This window comes from Anas acuta, chromosome 25 (genome assembly GCF_963932015.1).
Source record: "Anas acuta chromosome 25, bAnaAcu1.1, whole genome shotgun sequence".
In the NCBI taxonomy this organism is placed as follows: domain Eukaryota; kingdom Metazoa; phylum Chordata; class Aves; order Anseriformes; family Anatidae; genus Anas; species Anas acuta.
The window spans coordinates 1,301,046-1,319,216 of record NC_089003.1 but is presented as its reverse complement, the minus strand read 5'-3'; the positions used below and the strand labels follow the sequence as shown (position 1 = coordinate 1,319,216).

Sequence of the window (18,171 nt, the reverse complement as noted above, 5' to 3'; positions counted from 1 at the left end):
TTTCCTCCCCCCCCCCCCAAGACACTTGACTTTAAAATGTTCACCCTAAATAAGATACAGAGGTCACGTTTTGCACTATAGAATATATTATAAATTATACCATGCATCCATTAACAAAATATACAAAGCCAACGGAAATACATCTTAAGCCCGAGCATACATTATCTAAACCCTAGTAAAAAGTAACCTAAGGAAAACAGCATTTCACACTTCACCTTTCAATCTGCAATGAAGTGCTTTTTCCTCATACATTTTAGTGTTTTGTTAATTTACAGAATACATTAAAATCCTAAGTAGAAAGGTACACACAGAAATAACAAACGTCCTGCTGGGCATTCCAGATCAAAGCAGACAACCACACCAGGCTTAGGAATTTCACCAGCTACTGCACTTCATCCATGTCCTTTCCTCCTCCTCCTCATTCTATAGTAAGCATAAGCCAAAGGTACTCAAAACAGTATGTGTAAGTTACGGTTGGAAAATCCAGGAGTTTCAAGTTACAGAAAGATCTTCATCTGGTCCACAGCAGACAGTTGCACTGGGGTACAGACAGATGGGAAACACACTGCAAAATAGTCCTACTGTATTTCAAAATAAACATTTAAGAGTATATCTTCCACAATCTATAAAAATAGGTTTAAAACAGGAACAGTATGATACATTTTTTTCTTCATTTATTTTACTGGTATTTTATCTCTGAGGGTATTACGTCTTCTGAAAAAAAACATTACTACTACTGATCACCTGGTCAGTTACAATACTGATAACTGCTTCAGCTACATTGCGCCTAAACAGAAACACCTTATTTTGAAGCAGCAATAATATAAATATTTTACTATCAATCGTCTCTTCCTGCAGCAAGAAAGTTTGCTCAAAAAGAACGTAGCCAACACTGCTGTCACTTTCAGAGGACCAAACTGAACAGTTCCCTAAGGATACACCACTGCACAGCAGTGTATGTTGCTGGTTTCTTGTGATTCTTCAGAATCAAATCTCCTCTCGGCATGTTTAGAAGGGAATTCTTAAATTTCAAATTAAATATGGGTATGCAAAGTAAAATCTTGTGAGAAAGTGAGTCCTACGGATGTGTCTATGGAAACACAGCTAGAACCATCACAGGAGACCGTACACTTCACACTGCTTAAGTTACTACATTTTTTCAAAGTATAAAAAGTCACACAATCCCTACCTCGAGCATTCTTCCCATTCTCAAACATTACCAGAATTTGTACTTCAATTCAGATCTGACTTTTTACACATTCTTCAATTCTTCTGTGTGGTATTAACAGGTTAAGAGGTTTGATAAAAAGAAGATAGGGGTCAAGTTTAACGTTTTTATGAGGAACCTCTAAATGTTCTTAGAAAGGCCCTTCCCACATTTACAAATCCATCTTTAACCACATATTTTTACATAGGCTATATTTTCTGTTAGAGATATGATTTGCATTATTACTAGAGATGGTTCAATGGTAAAAATCACATTCATGCTTTATTCTGCTATAAATGACTTTCCTGGTAAACGTCAGTTTAAATTAACAGTGGTTGTGATTTCAGACTGAGAACTGTTCGATGGTTCAAGACTAATTTCAGTCTATAAGCAATTTTTTTTTCTTTAGAATGACTTGTAAGATTTAAATCTGTTACATTACTATCATGCATTGGACAAAAAAGATCAATGACTAAGTTACGTAAGAAGAAACAGCTTCCTGTTTGTGGGCCTCTCTTGCAGATCAGGCATGACTACATTTTACAGAAACATTTTACATTGTTTCCTATTCCAAAGTTTGTTAAAAGTCAACAAAACAAGAGCCCCAGCTGCCAAAACTATTTTACATACAGTAAAAGGGGAAGTTCTCATCTGGGTGCAAGTTTAAGTCATTGTCTACAATTCCCAGATAAAAAGGATCCAGTATAAAATGACAAGACTTCAAGACCACTCATTTCACCAGGAGGTCCAAAGTATAGTTGGAATTCTGGTCTCCAATTCATAAAATGCTGTGACAAGCAGTTTGACATTTCCATGAAAGAAAAAAAAAATCAAAAGCTCAAAGAAAAGCTAAAGTTATCTACACCTCCAAACAGAACACAGATGAGGAACAGCCTGCTACTGTTGCAGTGTTTAATGAGAGTTTGCTCAATTAAGGTGATTCATTGCTCCACCAGGAAGGTTCAGCACCTACTGCTGTACCAGTCACTGTTACTGATCTGAAGCAACTCAGTTACCACTTGAACCATGTTATTATTGTGTTTCTTCAGCAGTCGCAGGTTTAACTGCCTGTCACAGAATCCCATCTCGCACAGACTGGATAGAAGAGCGGCAGTGTGCTCTTCTGTAGCAGCAGGCTGCAAAAAACAGAAGATATGAAGAGATCATTTATTATCTTACTTTTCCCATTTCAATCAGTGGTCCTGCATTAAACCAAAATATAATTAAGGCACTGAGGCCCTTTGTCTGCAATTAAGCTGTTGGTGTTCACTTCCATTGTTCGCTTACAAAGGTGAATTACTGCTTTTGCATGATGCTTTAAGAGATACTTCATCCCCACAGCATGGATTTCCCTATCAGCTGGTGAAGCAGCATACTTCAAGGGGATGCCATAAAGCTTAAGGTCTTACTATTCCTGCAGTGCCTTGCAAAGTGTCCTATACAGAATGTTGATACATTCATAAAGCATACAAAATTCCAACCTTAAAACTTGTAGTGTAGGTGTAAAATTCACACAGTATACAGGAAAAAGACATTTACCTGTTCTGTAATGGGTGGTCCAGCAAATAATGCTTTGTAGGCTGAGGCAGCAACTGATAAAGCTCCTTTAACTAGTTCTCCTGCAATACTGCTTCCTTGTGGGTGTCTGCAGAGAAGATATTACTTTAGGTGTCAGCAAAGCCATGTGTGCATGCAAGTCTCTCCCCATTAGTTGGCTGAGACTTAATTCTTGTCAGAGAACAACCCCTTATCCAAAGGAATCCCCACCAATCAAGCCATTTGGGAAAGTCACTGCTTCTTTCTTGACACTTTCTGATAAACTTTTTATGCTAAAGTTTTGTTAGCCTATTTTCCATTTGCCACTGTTTGAAAGGAATTAAGTACTGTCACCCAGAAGAATGCATCTGTATGTGGAAGTTGTGACACATCCATCCAGGCTACAGCAGCTGGCTTCCACTGATTCCTAGTCACTTAATCTTAAAAGAAGAGCCACAGAATAAACGTCATTTGTGAAGTCACGGCTTCTGTTTCATTACCTTGGGTATTCTGAGAACTTCTGGTTTCTTGTTGTAAATCCAGAAGATCCCGGTCCGTGACTGTCTTCACCACTAGGTTCTGGAAGAAGCAAAGACACCGTATCAACACGGACAGTAAATGAAAAGTTGAAGAGCTGCAACACATACGTAAATGGAAAGGAGTGGGATTCAGTCCAAGTTAATAACTTTCAAATTTAGTGATACAGATGCAACCTAGGTATGCAAGATCCTCATCACATTCCTGACTATCAAAAGAATTCCAGGAATCATTTGGCTGATTAGTCAGTGGTTATCTGCTTTACCATGAGACGAACTGCTCTCTGAGCCCAAAATAACTGTAACAATAGCTTATACACAAGGCTCTAATTCCAGAGCAAAGTAATCTTCCATATTTATGCAAACACTTCTGAGTACCCTCTTACCATTTCTAATAAATGCTCTTTTCACCTGGATTCAGAAAGCTGTATTGCTTTCTACAAATCTTCTGTATAGTAACATTTTAAACACCCAGAGAGAACTAAACATTATTACTTGGCTAGGTCTCTGCTCTCCTCTGGAACAAGACAACAAATCCAACCACAGGTATAAGGAACAGGAGATAACCACGAATGCACCCTTCAGTCAGTACTGTCAATACCTTCTCTTATTTGATTGTGAGTAGTGGAAGAGACATTCTCTGGAGCTGGTACATTTGGTTCTTGGAAGATACAATTCTGAAGAGATGCAAGATTCCTGAGAACATAAGGCAAAAAATTACTTTTACCACTTTCATTCTACACATACACATGCAGGCAAGTCAAGATCTACAGGCAAAAGGAAAATCTTCACAGGTTCCCTTCTTCCCTTCCCTACTCACTGATAAGCTAAGTGCATAAGGTTTTAGAGTTATAGGATATAGGACATTCACTCCATCATATACAACACTGATTTTGTTGCAACCAGTTCTATTTGAATATTGAACTTGAGTGCAATTCCCCGCCCTGTTAAGCCTGCAGCCATTAACATAATGGCTTTGTTCTGAGAACATACCTTTCTGTCTGGGGTAAGGTATCCGTGGTCTCTGGGGTCAAGGGCACTACAGGCAGTGTTTGTGATGTTGTCGAAGTATCACCAACGCTGTGGATCTCTGGCTGATTTCCCCCATCTTGCCCTGCTCCTGTTTCAGTTTCTCCTGTCTTTTCCAGGCTGGGCTGAGAAAGAGCCGAACTATACATGGACTCCCCTAAAGGACGACTGGTATCAAAGCACTCAGGGAGAATAATAATATAATCCTCTGATGAAGCAGAAGAGCCTTGACTTTGTACATCATCTTTATCATCACCTTCATCTTCATCACCAGAATCGCTGGTGTTGCTACAAGGGTTTACTTTCTCGGAAAACAGAAGTTCCCCTAACAGAAAAAGAAAGAATAAAGCATATTAAATTTGTCCAAATTGCCTGGGTAACAGCAATAGCAGTGCTGTCCCAGATATAAAATGCAACTACTCAGAAATAACTGTAAACCTTTGCTGTCAATGTTAACTGTCTGGTTTTCTTGATCTCTTGGGAATAAGGTTGGGTGTATAGCATGAAAGAGCAACAGATTTTACTGGTAAGCTTAAGCATAATTCAACAGGAATAACAGCTACACTGAGAACAGTTTTCAGCTCCTAAATTATATGTGTTGGATACAGTTCAAAGCACAGCCTTTAAGCTACATGTACAAAATACAGAAGCACCAGCCATACTTAGTCTTTGAGCACTTATCTGAATACTAGACTGGAACCATTATGTCTCAATATCACTTCTTAAAAAAAAACCAAAAACCTCTTAAAATAGCTGCTTGTTCAGTGTATTGACACCAATTTTCTGATACATCAAGAAAATCGTTGTTGCAGTATCCAGTTTCTTAGAATAGCAGATATCTTCTTACAGCTTTTTTGTAGCCGATTACAATTTCACTTTAAATTCAGACTTTACTTACCGCTGCCATTTTCTGTCATGGCCTCTGACTGACAGATCTTTGATTCCTTTTTAGAAGCAGCATTAGTATTTATCCTGGGAGATTCTTCACTTAGCACATTACAAGTGAAGGTGTCTTGCAGTGTTTGCAAAGAATCTATACAATAATTAAGAAAAACAATTAAAAAGACATCACCACCTGCAGTGCAAAGCAATTTGTGGCCAATGTCTGAGCGCAAAGAAAGTAAAGCCACAGCTAGCCAAAGAATGCAGCAAAGGCCGTACTCACTCTTCATCACTTTCTTTTTCTGTGGGGGCTTATGGTCAGGTGCAGCATCCAGGGTAAGAGAGCGAATTACAGTTTCACAGACAAACTGAGTCCCACTCATGTCTTCTTCCCCTTCCTCCTGGTTCAGTGGATGTTCACTTTTCATTTTCACCATGCAAGCATCTGTAGGAAAGCAGACCTCAGTTATTCCTTTGAAAGGAAGAGAGATTATTTTAACATGACAACAAGGAAACACAAAGTATGAGAAGAATTTGTAAGCTATCCAAGGCTAATGCTGATTTTGTGTGTGGATTCCTCCTTAAACAGTGAAAGATTTTGGAATTCATTTATGTTGAACGTGAAAATGATTGAGAAGTAGGGGGACAACATCTAGAATGGTTCAGTATAATCTAGTCTATAAAGGGCAAATTCTGAATTCTCCCAACAATTCTACTAGGCAGAAAAAAAATCTAGTTTTCTATTTCTGAATTGCAGATATTTCCCTCCAACATCCACAATCACAGTAGTGCCATACTACAGGTTTATAAGCCGAACTACTGTTTTTTTTCTTACACAGAAAGAGAACAACAGAAGTTAGAATTCTTCCAGTAAACAAAACATCACTTCTGCCCTGTCAGACTTGATGATACCTCCTCCCTGCTCCCCAGGCTCCCAGTGATTACTGCTTACCAGACACCGGTTTAAATCCACTTCCCTCATTCTCCTCCTCTATCTGACCTAAGCCAGGTTTCTCCACCAATGGGCTATCATGTGGCAAAGGGGACATGCATGGAGTCATGTCTGAAAAACAAAAGCAGCAAAGATAATGAGCATTAAAATAAGAACCTTCCTTCCTCCAAGAGGCAGCCTTTTAAGAAGTTATCTTTTCCTTAAAGGATGTTCTTCCAAGACTGAAGCCCAGGTATCTTACAAAATACTTTGGTGAAAAGGAATTAGCTTTGCATGACACTGGCACTAGTTGAGCAGAGAAATTGACAGCCTTCTGCAATGCCTGGAATCTTACAGCCTTGAGTGGGTGAAGATGGAAAGAAGTTAAGACTGAAAATTACAAAGGACTATCAGGTACTTCCTCTAGGGCTGCAGAAAGAATTAAAATGGAAAGACATGGGAGCTGGGAAGACTCTCTAGCCAGAAGAGCAAAAACTTTTTGCATATAAAACCTTTTCATTGGGTAAACAGTAGCTTAGAAAGCTAGAGATAACACACCAGAGTATCAAAAATCCTTACCAACAGGAGTGTTGTGTGGCACTCGCTCCAGTTCCTGCACAATATTGATATCCAATAGTTCAAAGGACAGTAAATCCTACAGAAAGAAACCCCACACAGTTTTCATCAACAAACCCTGAACTGGAATCCTACATGGTACTCCCCAGCATTAGGTCCCAATATCTTACAAAGAGGTCTACTTCATTTTGTTAGTTACTTAGCATGATCTCAGGCAGGGGATGTTTTCCCACAAAGGCCATCCCCACATTACAGAAAGCAGTACATAAATTAAGGCAGAAAGAGGGAAACCTAAGTACTCCCTTGTTAGAGGTCAGGGAAAGACCCAATCCTGCAACTATAAAGAATCTTAGTTTGTCCTGCACATAACCTTCCAGCGACAGTCCCCCATCCTAATTCAGGGAAATAGCTCTGCTATATAAAATGCAGTATATTCTTCCTGAAAATAGAAGCGGCTATTTTAGGGTTCAGAAGCTATTTTTTTTCTTACGGTTGTCTATGTACCTAGACACGAAATCCAAGGTGGTTTGGCTGATGTCTACCTGACTTGTTAACATTTTTACCTGTGCAGTGAGGAGATCCACAGATGGGATATAAAATTCTCTCTCGCTTGGCAGATTTTTCATCTTCAAAGGAAGAGTTGGCAGAGGTATCTCAGCCTGTTCCACAATTTCACCCATCACTTGAGCATCGCCTTCTGTCTTCAAGGAAGCAACCTGAAAAGGCCAAAAAAAGGCTCAAAAACATCTTAGGCAGGCAGCAAATAAAAGTTCCGTAAAATGCAAAGCCTAAGTACTATGTATAAGAACACCAAAAACAACTTGAAAAAATATCAACTTGAAAAAATTCAGCTCATTTTAGAGCCAAAAGGACAAGATTTAACTCAAAAAAATATCTTGTAACATTTAATTTTGATCAAAGAACTATACAAGTAGCTGAAACAGACTGTTAACTTATCCCATGTCTGTCAAAAAGAACTACCATTTCAGAGCTTAGAAACACAAGAGAAGTTGTTTCTCTTCCCTGCTAAGAATAAGATCAGAAGAAAAATCAACTAAAGGAATCCCCAAGAGATCAATGCAGTTAGGAACACTATGTCATTGCAGAGAACAATATACATTGCTCAATCTACTCAGCAATTCACAGCTGCCCTCAAAACTGTATGAATTACTTGCCTGTTTGTTACTGGAGGAGGATTTATCTTTTTGATTGGAATTGGAGTCCTTCCAATTGCTTTCTAAAGACTCAGTAGCTGAGGTGGGATCCACAACAATACTGCACCAGATCCTAGGCCCAAACTGTTCCCCTCTGTGTGACAGTCTCCAGTGAGAGGTGTACGTTCCTTCTATATTAGGAGCCACAAACTCAACTGAAACAGTTCCTACTTGTCCTGATGGAAGGGATGGCACCAACACATCCTTTTTCTCAGAAGATGCCAAGGTCAAGTTTCCCCACATAAGTTTCAGCTGAAATATACGACAGAAAAAACAAAAGTTAACTTCACTTGTTTCGTTGTGATCTGTATGGAGTAAAGAACATTTCAAGTTCTGCTGAAAGGCCTTGCACAGATGTGAGGCAGAGAAAAGCGGCTGCTAGTCAAGGTTTTCAGTCTATCACCAGAAAAATATTTGTTTAAACAGGAACTCAGTCAGCACTCAAAGAAAAGCTTTTACATGTCAGAAGTGCAACATCCGTGCTGTAACAAGGTTGAACTATTATTACATTAGAACAGCACTAGAAGACAGTTTCAGTGATCTTTATGTTGATTGCTTCCCTCCTACCCTCTGTAGTTTTAAGGAGGACCTAGATAGATTAACGCCCTGGAATTCCCAGTTTATAAATTAACTGGCCAAAATAAACCCTACACAGGTTCTGAGAGAGAATTCAAATTCCTCATGCATGTAAGTATTTAGTCTTCTAGAACTATTTTAATGTGTAAAGTAACAGCAAAGGAAAGATACCTTTGTGTCTGAGCCCCATTCCACATTGCCAGTATTTTTCATTCGCCAGTGTTTGATAAACTTTGTTCCCGGCTGCAAGCGAGTCCCATCTGGCAAATTCTCATCCACAAATACTGCACTTAGTGTTGGGACAATCGCTTGGACGGGTTGACTAGGACTCCTGGGATTCAGGGAAAAAAAACAACAAAAAAACTGAACTGAGGAAGTCACTCAGCAGCTATTTCACTGGCTAAACTGGAAGAGGCTATTTAAAGTTTTTTTTTTCCTTTAAGTTTCTCAAAACTCTAACATTTTAGTACTGGGCTCGTCTTAAGTCTAAACAACACAGTTTGCTTTCCTTAGCTTAACGAGAAAGGAAAAGTAACAAAACAAGATTTGCTAGTTTGGGAAAAAATATCAATTATAATTACAGCACCCAGGTTTAAAGAGAAAGGTTCACTGATCTTCAGCTGATTTGATTTTGTATTACAGCACTTTGGGCAACACTATTCTGTTAAAGATAGTCACCATCTTTCTGATGCTGAATGAAGAACTCCGTTACAGTCCAGTGCTGGTGTCTTTAATTTGGCCTTACAAGTAACATTACCTTTTCATCAAAATACCTGTTTTTTGCCTAAAAGGCCCTCAAAAACAAGATCAAGAGCTCTACTGCTAGTTAGGTGCACTGAGAGGGGATTGGTGAAGCAGCTCACATTAATGTCAACCTTAAAAGACATAAAGAAAGAAATTCAGACCTAAATTAGCAGTGGTTTTGTTCCTGTAATATTTCTGTTCAGCCAGAAGGAAGCAGTAATAGCTATTTTAAGCTCCCCACAAATAGAAGTAACTAACTGGCTCTCAAATGCCCTAAATAAAAGCGTTGAATTAAAGAAACTAAAACTGTAAGTTTTATACATGCACATTCATAAAACTGAAGTGACTCAAGAATGCAAAGTCATTTGCCTTGCCTCAACAGCTGTTGTCTAACGAGCCTCATCCTAAGTTTACATAAAAAAAGGTACTGAATACAAGCACACAATTTTCTTAACTATAAGGAGGCAATGAAGACAACAGGAAGATAGACTTTTTAAAACTGGCTGCAACATTAGTTCATACTGCATGTGCATGTATGTATATATAATGGTAGGTATTTTTCTTCCTCATAAATCTGTTCAAGTTTCTGGTAACAATAATCAGTTGCTTTGCTTTTTTTCTTGTGATACTCTGGTCAAAAAGAAAACACTCCACTCTGCAAATTCAGTTTAGACAAAATCCTCACAGGGTCCAATCACAAATAATACTTCAAATGAGCAACTGAATTCATAATCTTCCTCCTCTTATTTTAAAACTTGGTCTCATCACAGAAGGCCAGACACCGCAACTAAGAAATGCTCAGCTAACAACATCCCTTACAGTAAGGTACTGGGTTGGAGACTCTCAGACTTCAGAGTAGGTGAGCCACTAGTTTCCAACACATGGACAGAGTTCCACAGATGAATCTTCCTGTGCAATTTCAGCTGCTTTTTGAGCTCTCGGACCTCTGCCTTTCGCTGTTTCTTCTCTGCTCGTAATCTCTGCTTTTCTGCCTTCAGAAATCTTTTGTCCATCTGTTTCTGGAGCCTGCAGGGAGAGAGAACTACCTTATTAAACTGATTAGAACACAGCTTTAGCCAACACAGTCCTAGTCTCAAAGGGAACGTTTCATGGAATGTCTCACATTTCAAGACTGAATACCAGATGACTTTAAAAGAACAACTTCACAGTTGCTGGTGAAGACATTTAGAACTGCCTCAGCGAGAGGGTAAAGACAGATTAGAAAAAGCAAGAAAAAGCAAGCTATCCATGTCTACCATCCACCTATGAAACAAAATCCTATCTTTTCTCCTTTGTTATCAATGGTCCAGGAAGGTATTTGTCTGAGGCCATTTGTAAGTAAAGAGCTATTTTTAGCTACTTGCACTACAGTTCCAGAGGATTATTTCAATTTCCTGTTATCTCTAAATCTAAATTCATAAAAGCTGAACATCAACCCCGTGACAGGTTTTTCCACTTTGCTACCAAGACAGCCTTATCAGGTGTTGACAGGTGCCACCATTTACCTAACTTGCTCCAGAGTAGCAGGCAGGCGAGGTGAAAACTGTGCAAGGTTGTAGTTCTCAGCAATACACAATATAGGTCTTCGTAGCTTTAACAAGACGTGATTAGGATCGTGTGCATATGTTCCTGCTTCACACTGTTCACAAATATTGTAGGCTGGACAAAGGCTGCAAAGCAGTAGAAGTAGGTTACTGAGAGGCAAAGAATACAATAGAAAAAGACACTGAAGGGTAATTAATCCTTACATTTCTCCTGAGAAACAAACTCAGTATCCAATTATCATTTTAAGCAGTGACGAAGTGAAACGGAAACTGCTTATACACTTATACATCAATATCAGGAACATCAAGATCAATATCTCTTCTTTAAAGAGCTGTAAGACAGTTCCCACTTCCTTCTTGAACAAGCATTGAAAAACCTGACACTTCCTTTAGCATGAGCTACTAACAATTGTTGCTATAAAGAACAAAACTTCATGCTGAAGATTAGCAAAATGGAAATCTGTGATGCTAAGATGTCTTTTCAAACTCTCATTCACACACACAACACACTGAGTTTCCCATACAGCCATTACTCATCATATCCTACCTGCACTGGTAGCGAACTCCAACAATTCGGGCCTGACAGTTGCAGCAGGAGATGAGCCAGTCACACTGGTTCTCATTCCCAGTCTGGGTCTCTGAAGCTGGAGGTGCTGCTGTAACAGAGCTCTCAGGAAAGTCTGGAGCCTGATTGTGATGAACAAGCTTCTCATACAGCTTCTGTTCCAGTTGCTCAACAGTTTCCTTCACCACTTGCTCCCTGAACTGAAGAAGAAAGTCATGAATTGAAGCAACCCAAGCAGCTTCAAAAAGTTGGATTACGCTGCCCCAAATCTCCCAACTCACTAGGCATAAAGCAGTTCAGAATTCACTGAACTCTGCAACAACACATTCCAGGTGAATTTGAAGAAGTATCACATTCCTCAAAGAGAATTTATTTTAGAAAATACCAGCCCACTGGTTTTAAACAAGGCAGGACAAGTAATTTCACTACCATAGAGTGATTAGATGCCTAAATGCCATTTAAAGCTCTGGTCACAAGTACCAGATATAGATAACTATATACCTATGATCAGATATATATTGCTGGGCATTACAGGTATCTTCTTCCCATAACCTCTTATGTAGCCCTTTTATAAATAACCAAAATTCAGAAGAAAAGACACTTACTGTTTCCAAGTAGCTAGTAAACCATTCTGGAGGATTTTCATCTGTTCTCCCTGTTCTATTGTGATTTAACTTTTGCTGGTGGAAAAGGAAAAAGAGTCAAACACATTAAGCACATGAAGCTGTAAAACAAACCTCAATACAGCAGAACAACAGCTTTCAAATGGTACTCCCCTCAACTCTTTTACACAAAAGACTTCAAGTTCTTTGGAAAACAGCAGAAAAGTTACACAAGAAAGCCACTACAGTTTTCTGAAAGATTTTTACCTTATTAGCATTTGAATGTAATTACACATCAAAGCTAAAGAAATCAAGTCAACCAGAAGTTACTAGATGTCAAATCAGAGCTTCAGGTCAACATTAAAGAGCCTGTTTTTCTAAATGGAACATCAAAACCTCTTCTTTAAGACATTCAAACAATTTCATGACCTGTAATGGGAGCATACAGGTAGCTATAAAGACCAACTTCTAATTGCATCAGTTTCTAGGTATGAGTAAAGATGATAATCAGTCTATAGTATGAATTACACTTATGAATTTTGTTTTAATGTATATATAGTTCAACTCTGCATCCTACCTGAACTGCCAGCTCCTTTTCATTTTTCAAGTCTTCCTCCGACCCCTGAGCTACCACAGAGTAGTGTGAAAGAGGTATTTTCTCATCTTTAAGAGCTGCCAACTGTTCTGTCACGGGTCTTTCACGCGGTTGTGAAGAACAAGATGGAGCATCTTTCAGCAAAGAGCCTTCTTCATACACATTCATCTGGAGTTGATTTCCTTGTTTGACTGCAATCTAAATAGAGATTACATGACAGACCCTATTTACTTCACTTCAAACCAACACTAAATATCCTGTAAAAATACAGCACTACACTGCACTGGAGAGGTCATGAGAAAAAAAAACACACAAAAAACAAGAATTGAGTCACATGCCAAGCTACAGACAGCTGATTTCTTTTTTATTCTGCCTTTCCTAAAAGTTACTGATATGCTTACTGAGAAGTTCGCTATAAGCAAAAAAATTTATTATGCAGATATTCTACAGGAGTTTTTCAATCTACAATAAAGCTGTTTATATAAAGCCAGTAAACAATACAGATTCTGTCCAGGAACTTACAGTAAATTCTCATTTGTGATTATTTTCAAGTGATTTCCAGATTAGAATTTCAAGCCATAAGCAAAAAAAAGTTCTGAAAGCATTAGTACTGTACAATTTAAAGGAATGCAATCCTTATTTAAAAAAAAAAAAAAAAAGCAATCATTTAAGAAGTAACTAAGCACTGACATCGCCGAAAGTTTTATTACCAGAGAGTATAATGTTGGAGCCTGCATGGCAAGATTTTTAAAGGGATCCAATAAAGGGCCAGTACCTCCAAAAGTGGCATTAGTGTATTTGAGAAAGCCAGTAATTTGACTGTCTGCTCTGGGCCCTGAATCACAACTGCATATTCAACTAATTATACAAAACAAAATTAGCCTGGTGGGACAATAGTATAGCAAAATATTCAGGATAATGCCCAAAGCAAGAAAACTGAGCTATTCTGATTTCTACGAGCAGATATTGATGTTCCCCCCCGCCCTCTGCTACACCAATTCTCAGAGAAAGTTGAATATATTGAAAAAGTCAGAGACCAGTTACCTTCAGAGCTTCTTCATATTCCTCTGAAGAAAAAAGAAAACAAACATGAATTTTCCCTATCTCAAATAATACATGCAAACTTAGCACACTGTAGTTAAAAACCTAGGAATGTCTTCCATACCTTCTGTAAATTACTTTAAAATAGTGCTTCTAAAGAAACAGCTGTACGTATGGCAACAAGGAAACATGCTTACAGCCTGGAGACTTCCCATTCCATTAATTTACTCATTTTTGAAAAATTAACTTTCTGTAGATAAAGAGTATTTTCCTTTTGGAAGGATTTGATGCCAAATCATACACAGATCCCCAAATCAACACGTAAGCTCTCTCATCTGCTTCTCCATAAATATAAGCAACAGCTGGGGTCTATTTATAAGCCTCATTTTATTTTAATAAAGTAATAGCTCACCTTTGCTATTCACAGAGACCTGCAAAGAGAAAAAAAAAGTGATTAACAGACAATTAAATATTTCTGTGATTCCCTTCAAATTAACATGCTTTCAAAATAAATGTACTTTTATCCAGTGTTTCTAAAGTATCATTCCTTCTGGTATTTGTTATTGCTGCCATGCTTAATTATTAACTAATGACGTGGTGGTTTAAAGTAGACCATGTTCTTCATCAGGTTTGCATACTAAGTGAGGCCTCTCGCTCTGCTGGCATCCAGAACGAGCATGGTCTCATACAGTGGAAGGAAGCCAGCGCTGATATCACTGAGCTTTCCAGACAAATAAACAGAACTTGGACCGTTTGCTGTTCATGACCAGATGCAACACTTGCCTTGTTTTTTTTCCTAATCAAAAGGACTTAACACCATCTACTTCAGGTGCTCATTTATCAAATTTGCACACAGAAGTTATTAAATCACTACAGCATTACGTGAATTGATCAGTATTTACTTTATCAGTATGTGAAAGATCTCAAATAGATATTTATATTTAAATATCAAAAAATACATACATATATACATATACATTTTTTATATATACACTGAGAAAGAGAGAGGCTGGAAAATAAAAGCAGAATCTTTCCTTGAAATGTTCCTGGAAGCATCCTGACATTTCCCATTGGGTTAAGAAAACAAAACCAAAAATCCCCATCTCTGCAATTTAGCAGAACTGCAAATCAATCACTGGAGCATGGCAGCTATGTTCACATTCCGATCTAAATCTCTAGATAAACAGAATGTGAGGGTGAGGTTGTGCCAAGCAGGAAGTTACTCAACAAGGACAACTAGAAGTAACCAATTTGCTTTCTGAGTCAGTAATCTGCTTGGAGATTATAGCATTTGCATAAAACAAGCAGAGGATTTCAGTACACCAGATCTCTGAAGTAAACATATGCTAATGACAGGGGACCTACATTTTTCAGAGGAGGGAATGCAGATTGAAGAGACGGGGCTTTACCATGGCTGCAAACACAAGCAGTTATAGCTTATTCTGATAAAGTAAATAAAATTAGAAATCCCTCAGACACATCCCTTCCCCTGAGCACAAAGAACCACTGGCTGTTTCTATTCTGTTACACTGGTAGGAAAAAAAGAAAGGCAATAGCTTCAAAAAACATTTAAATTAAGAGTACTATATTATATTAAGATTGAAACCAAAAGACTAATAGCTGTTTTCTTCTCTAAAGGACAAAAATGTCACCTCTGACCTGCAGAACAACCACTCATGCAAGGTTCAAACCGTTACATTTTGGAAGCAGGGGGGAAGGAGGAATGGAGAGGAGAAGGTATCATACCTCGTCCTTATCCTCATCAATGTATTTGATCTGAATGTTGTCCAGGTCAAACGAAACTTTAACCTGCAAGTAAAAGAAAAAAATGAGGAAAAAAATGCCAATACAGTGAGACAGAGCTGTAGCAGTTTTCAGTTAATCATGACTGCTAATAGGAAAAAAAAAAAAAAGCTTTAACCCTTCCATCCCTCCCTTACAGTTTCTCGGCTGAAATAAATACACTTTTACCAAATCCATCCTCCTGGAGTTGAGCTACGCTCCCAGTGCCTCGCTTGCGACCTTTACCAACTTTTTATAATGAAGAGATGAATTTCATTTATTTTGTTTTGCCTGTTCTAGTTAATGTTTACCCTAAAATCAAGATCACTGAGCAGCCTTTCCATGGAAAGAGGACTTGTTGTCAGTTAAACTCAGACACGGTAAACACTCCCACTTCCAGAGGCTAAAGCCAACGATCTTTGAACACCAACTTTCACATCACAAAGCACCTGGAAGATAGCTCAGGGAGGTGGGCAGCTCCTCCCTCCCCCACCCCCAGTAAACCCATCTGTGTTTTGAGAAACTAGGATTAATTCAAGTGCTAAGAAAAGCAAAGCATTGCATTCTACAACTCCCTGGCAGATGCACTGCACATCTGAACACGTAAATCCATTATACCTATCCGAATAAGAACAAAGCTGAACAGCTACTTGGTATTACCAGGGCAGAACCAACAGCACAGGAGCCATAAACAAAAGCAGCAAAACCCTACACTGAATAAATCTTTGAGGCTCAAGTGCACTTTAGTGTTCTTTACCTACACAAACTGCATTTTTCAATCCCGAAGATTGCTGTATCTGAGCCTGGATCTAACGGAAGATGACTAGCAGCCTTGGAAGACAGCAGATGGCTGGGATTTACCCGGCCTCACAAGATGCTTCTTTAATTGCACAATGTGTGTGCCTGTCACGGCGCTCCAGTGATACAGCCCCAATTAATTTGGGGAGTGCAGCACGAGAACCAACTCAGCTGGGTGAAAAAAAACTGCAGTTATAAGTCTCTCTCTACATCACGCCCAGATTGTTCCCCCAAACGCCAGCTAGAAGCAGAGATCTGGCGATCCTTTACCAACACCAGACCCTTTGACAATGAAAACCGAAGGAGCAGTTTAGCCAGCGCTGCCTCAAAGCAGCAATCAACAGCACAGACACCCAGTGCTACGTCCTGGGTTAAAGAAGCAACGTTAAGAGACTCCCACACGAGGAACAAGCACAACTGTCACTCCGAGTGCTTGGGATAAAGAACAACAACGTGCCCACACAGTGACCTGCTCCCAGCTTTGACAGAAGCAGGACTCTGACCCCTTCAGGGGTTCTTGCAGGGTTTACAGGCTAGCAGCTGTGCAAAAGCTGACCTAGCACCTCCTCTATGAGACTCAAACACAAGGAAGAGAGCAGATGATGCAACTCATGCTTTGAATTTGAGGCAGTGACCATGCAAGAACCTTCCACAAGGTAGGCTACATTAGCCAAAACGAAAGAGAAAAAATAAAACCTCTTAAGATACAACTTTTCAAACAACGTACCCACACAAACCAGGAGAGCTACTACAAAATTAAATCAGTAATCGCTACTGCTTCATCATAACTCTGAGAATCCTAACTGCACAACATAAACCACGTCCAACAAAAGAGTCTTGACTAAATAGGACGGGAAAACTTAGACAAAAACTCCTCGGTATGCCAAGTATCTGATATGCAGATCTTCACAGACACCTGCCTAGGTACGCAAGGCCTGCTGACAGGAACAGTTACAGCCACACGGGTACACAAAGCACCAGGAAACAGGAAACCAGAAGCCTATGGTCATGACTCGGCATCCCAGAGGATAAAAAAAGAGAGAGAGAAATCCTCTGTAAGTAACAGAGAAAGGCTAAAGTTGTGTCGGGGAGGTTTAGGTTGGATATTAGGAAGAACTTCTTTACCAAAAGGGTTGTGAGGCATTGGGATGGGCTGCCCAGGGAAGTGGTGGAGTCACCATCCCTGGAAGTCTTTAAAAGACGTTTAAATGCAGTGCTTAGTGATATGGTTTAGTGGAGGGCTTGGCAGTGTTAGGTCAGAGGTTGGACTGGGTGATCTGGGAGGTCTCTTCCAACCTAGGTGATTCTGTGAGTAATCCAACTACATCTACTCAAAGGGACAACAGAATGGCAGACGAGCAAAAGTAAGGACTGCAAACAGGAACAGAACAGAGCACACAGCTCGGGTCCCCTGCCCCTGCCCCTACCCCAAACCAAACCAAACCCCACAACCAACCCCCAGCAGCTTTCTCCACAGCCCCCTTCCCACCTCCCCCCAAGCACAAAACAAGCCCAAATGCTCCAACCCCCCCCGAGGCGACAGCACCGCGCAGCACCCACCCCCCACCCCCCCTTTTAACCCCTAGGAGCCGGGCCCCGGGCTCACCATGGCCTCCACATCGGCCCACGTCGTGTGCGCCGAGTCGGACACGAGGAAGCTCTGGGTCTCCCCGCGGCAGCTGACGCGGAGATTCACCTGCGGCTCCATGGCCCGCTCCTCGCCGCGAGAGGCCCCTCAGGAGGGCCCGGGGAGGCTCCTCACACACCCGCTGACCCCACCGAGGCCCCGACCCGGCAGCCAGGGCCCCTCGGGGTCCCGCCGCCGCCGCCTCAGCCCCCGCCGCCGCCGCCCCCAGCCCCTCAGCGCCCCGCCGGCCCTAACATGGCGGACAGGCCCCAGCCAGCTCCCCCACCCGCCCTCCGCGCGATGCTATTGGTCGCCCGCCCTGTCGCTCAGCCGGTCCGCCGCGCTGATTGGTCGGTAGGCGGGGCCGCGCGCGGTGGAAACACAAC

The 18,171-nt window shown here is 40.3% G+C and overlaps 1 protein-coding gene across 3 annotated transcripts; it reads right to left on the bottom strand.

Annotated features, from left to right (window-relative positions):
- Positions 1 to 63: 63 nt before the first annotated feature.
- On the bottom strand, positions 64 to 18,065 carry NBR1 (NBR1 autophagy cargo receptor). 3 transcript variants are annotated; one of them, XM_068660783.1, is made up of 21 exons: positions 17,765 to 18,065; positions 15,325 to 15,387; positions 13,991 to 14,009; positions 13,582 to 13,604; positions 12,520 to 12,735; positions 11,946 to 12,020; positions 11,323 to 11,540; positions 10,737 to 10,901; positions 10,051 to 10,257; positions 8,659 to 8,818; positions 7,873 to 8,163; positions 7,261 to 7,413; positions 6,701 to 6,776; positions 6,143 to 6,253; positions 5,474 to 5,635; positions 5,207 to 5,341; positions 4,273 to 4,633; positions 3,881 to 3,975; positions 3,244 to 3,322; positions 2,747 to 2,852; positions 64 to 2,343 (listed from the first exon to the last, which is right to left on the bottom strand). In XM_068660783.1, exons 1-21 carry the CDS (start codon positions 17,864 to 17,866, stop codon positions 2,170 to 2,172), a joined length of 2,991 nt encoding a protein of 996 aa, XP_068516884.1. In that variant the 5' UTR covers positions 17,867 to 18,065; the 3' UTR covers positions 64 to 2,169. The 3 variants fall into 3 exon arrangements, with proteins under 3 accessions (XP_068516884.1, XP_068516886.1, XP_068516885.1); XM_068660785.1 differs by lacking the exon at positions 17,765 to 18,065 and adding an exon at positions 15,550 to 15,603; XM_068660784.1 differs by lacking the exon at positions 17,765 to 18,065 and adding an exon at positions 15,544 to 15,573.
- Positions 18,066 to 18,171: the final 106 nt, after the last annotated feature.

Excerpts from the sequence above, each read along its gene's own strand:
- NBR1 (XM_068660783.1), bottom strand. The coding sequence starts at position 17,866 with ATGGAGCCGCAGGTGAATCTCCGCGTCAGCTGCCGCGGGGAGACCCAG. Across the intron at positions 8,819-10,050 it reads CTCCAACCCAGTACCTTACT|GAGTCCTAGTCAACCCGTCC; the intron begins GTAAGGGATGTT and ends CCTGAATCCCAG. Across the intron at positions 6,777-7,260 it reads TGGATCTCCTCACTGCACAG|GATTTACTGTCCTTTGAACT; the intron begins GTAAAAATGTTA and ends TTCTTTCTGTAG.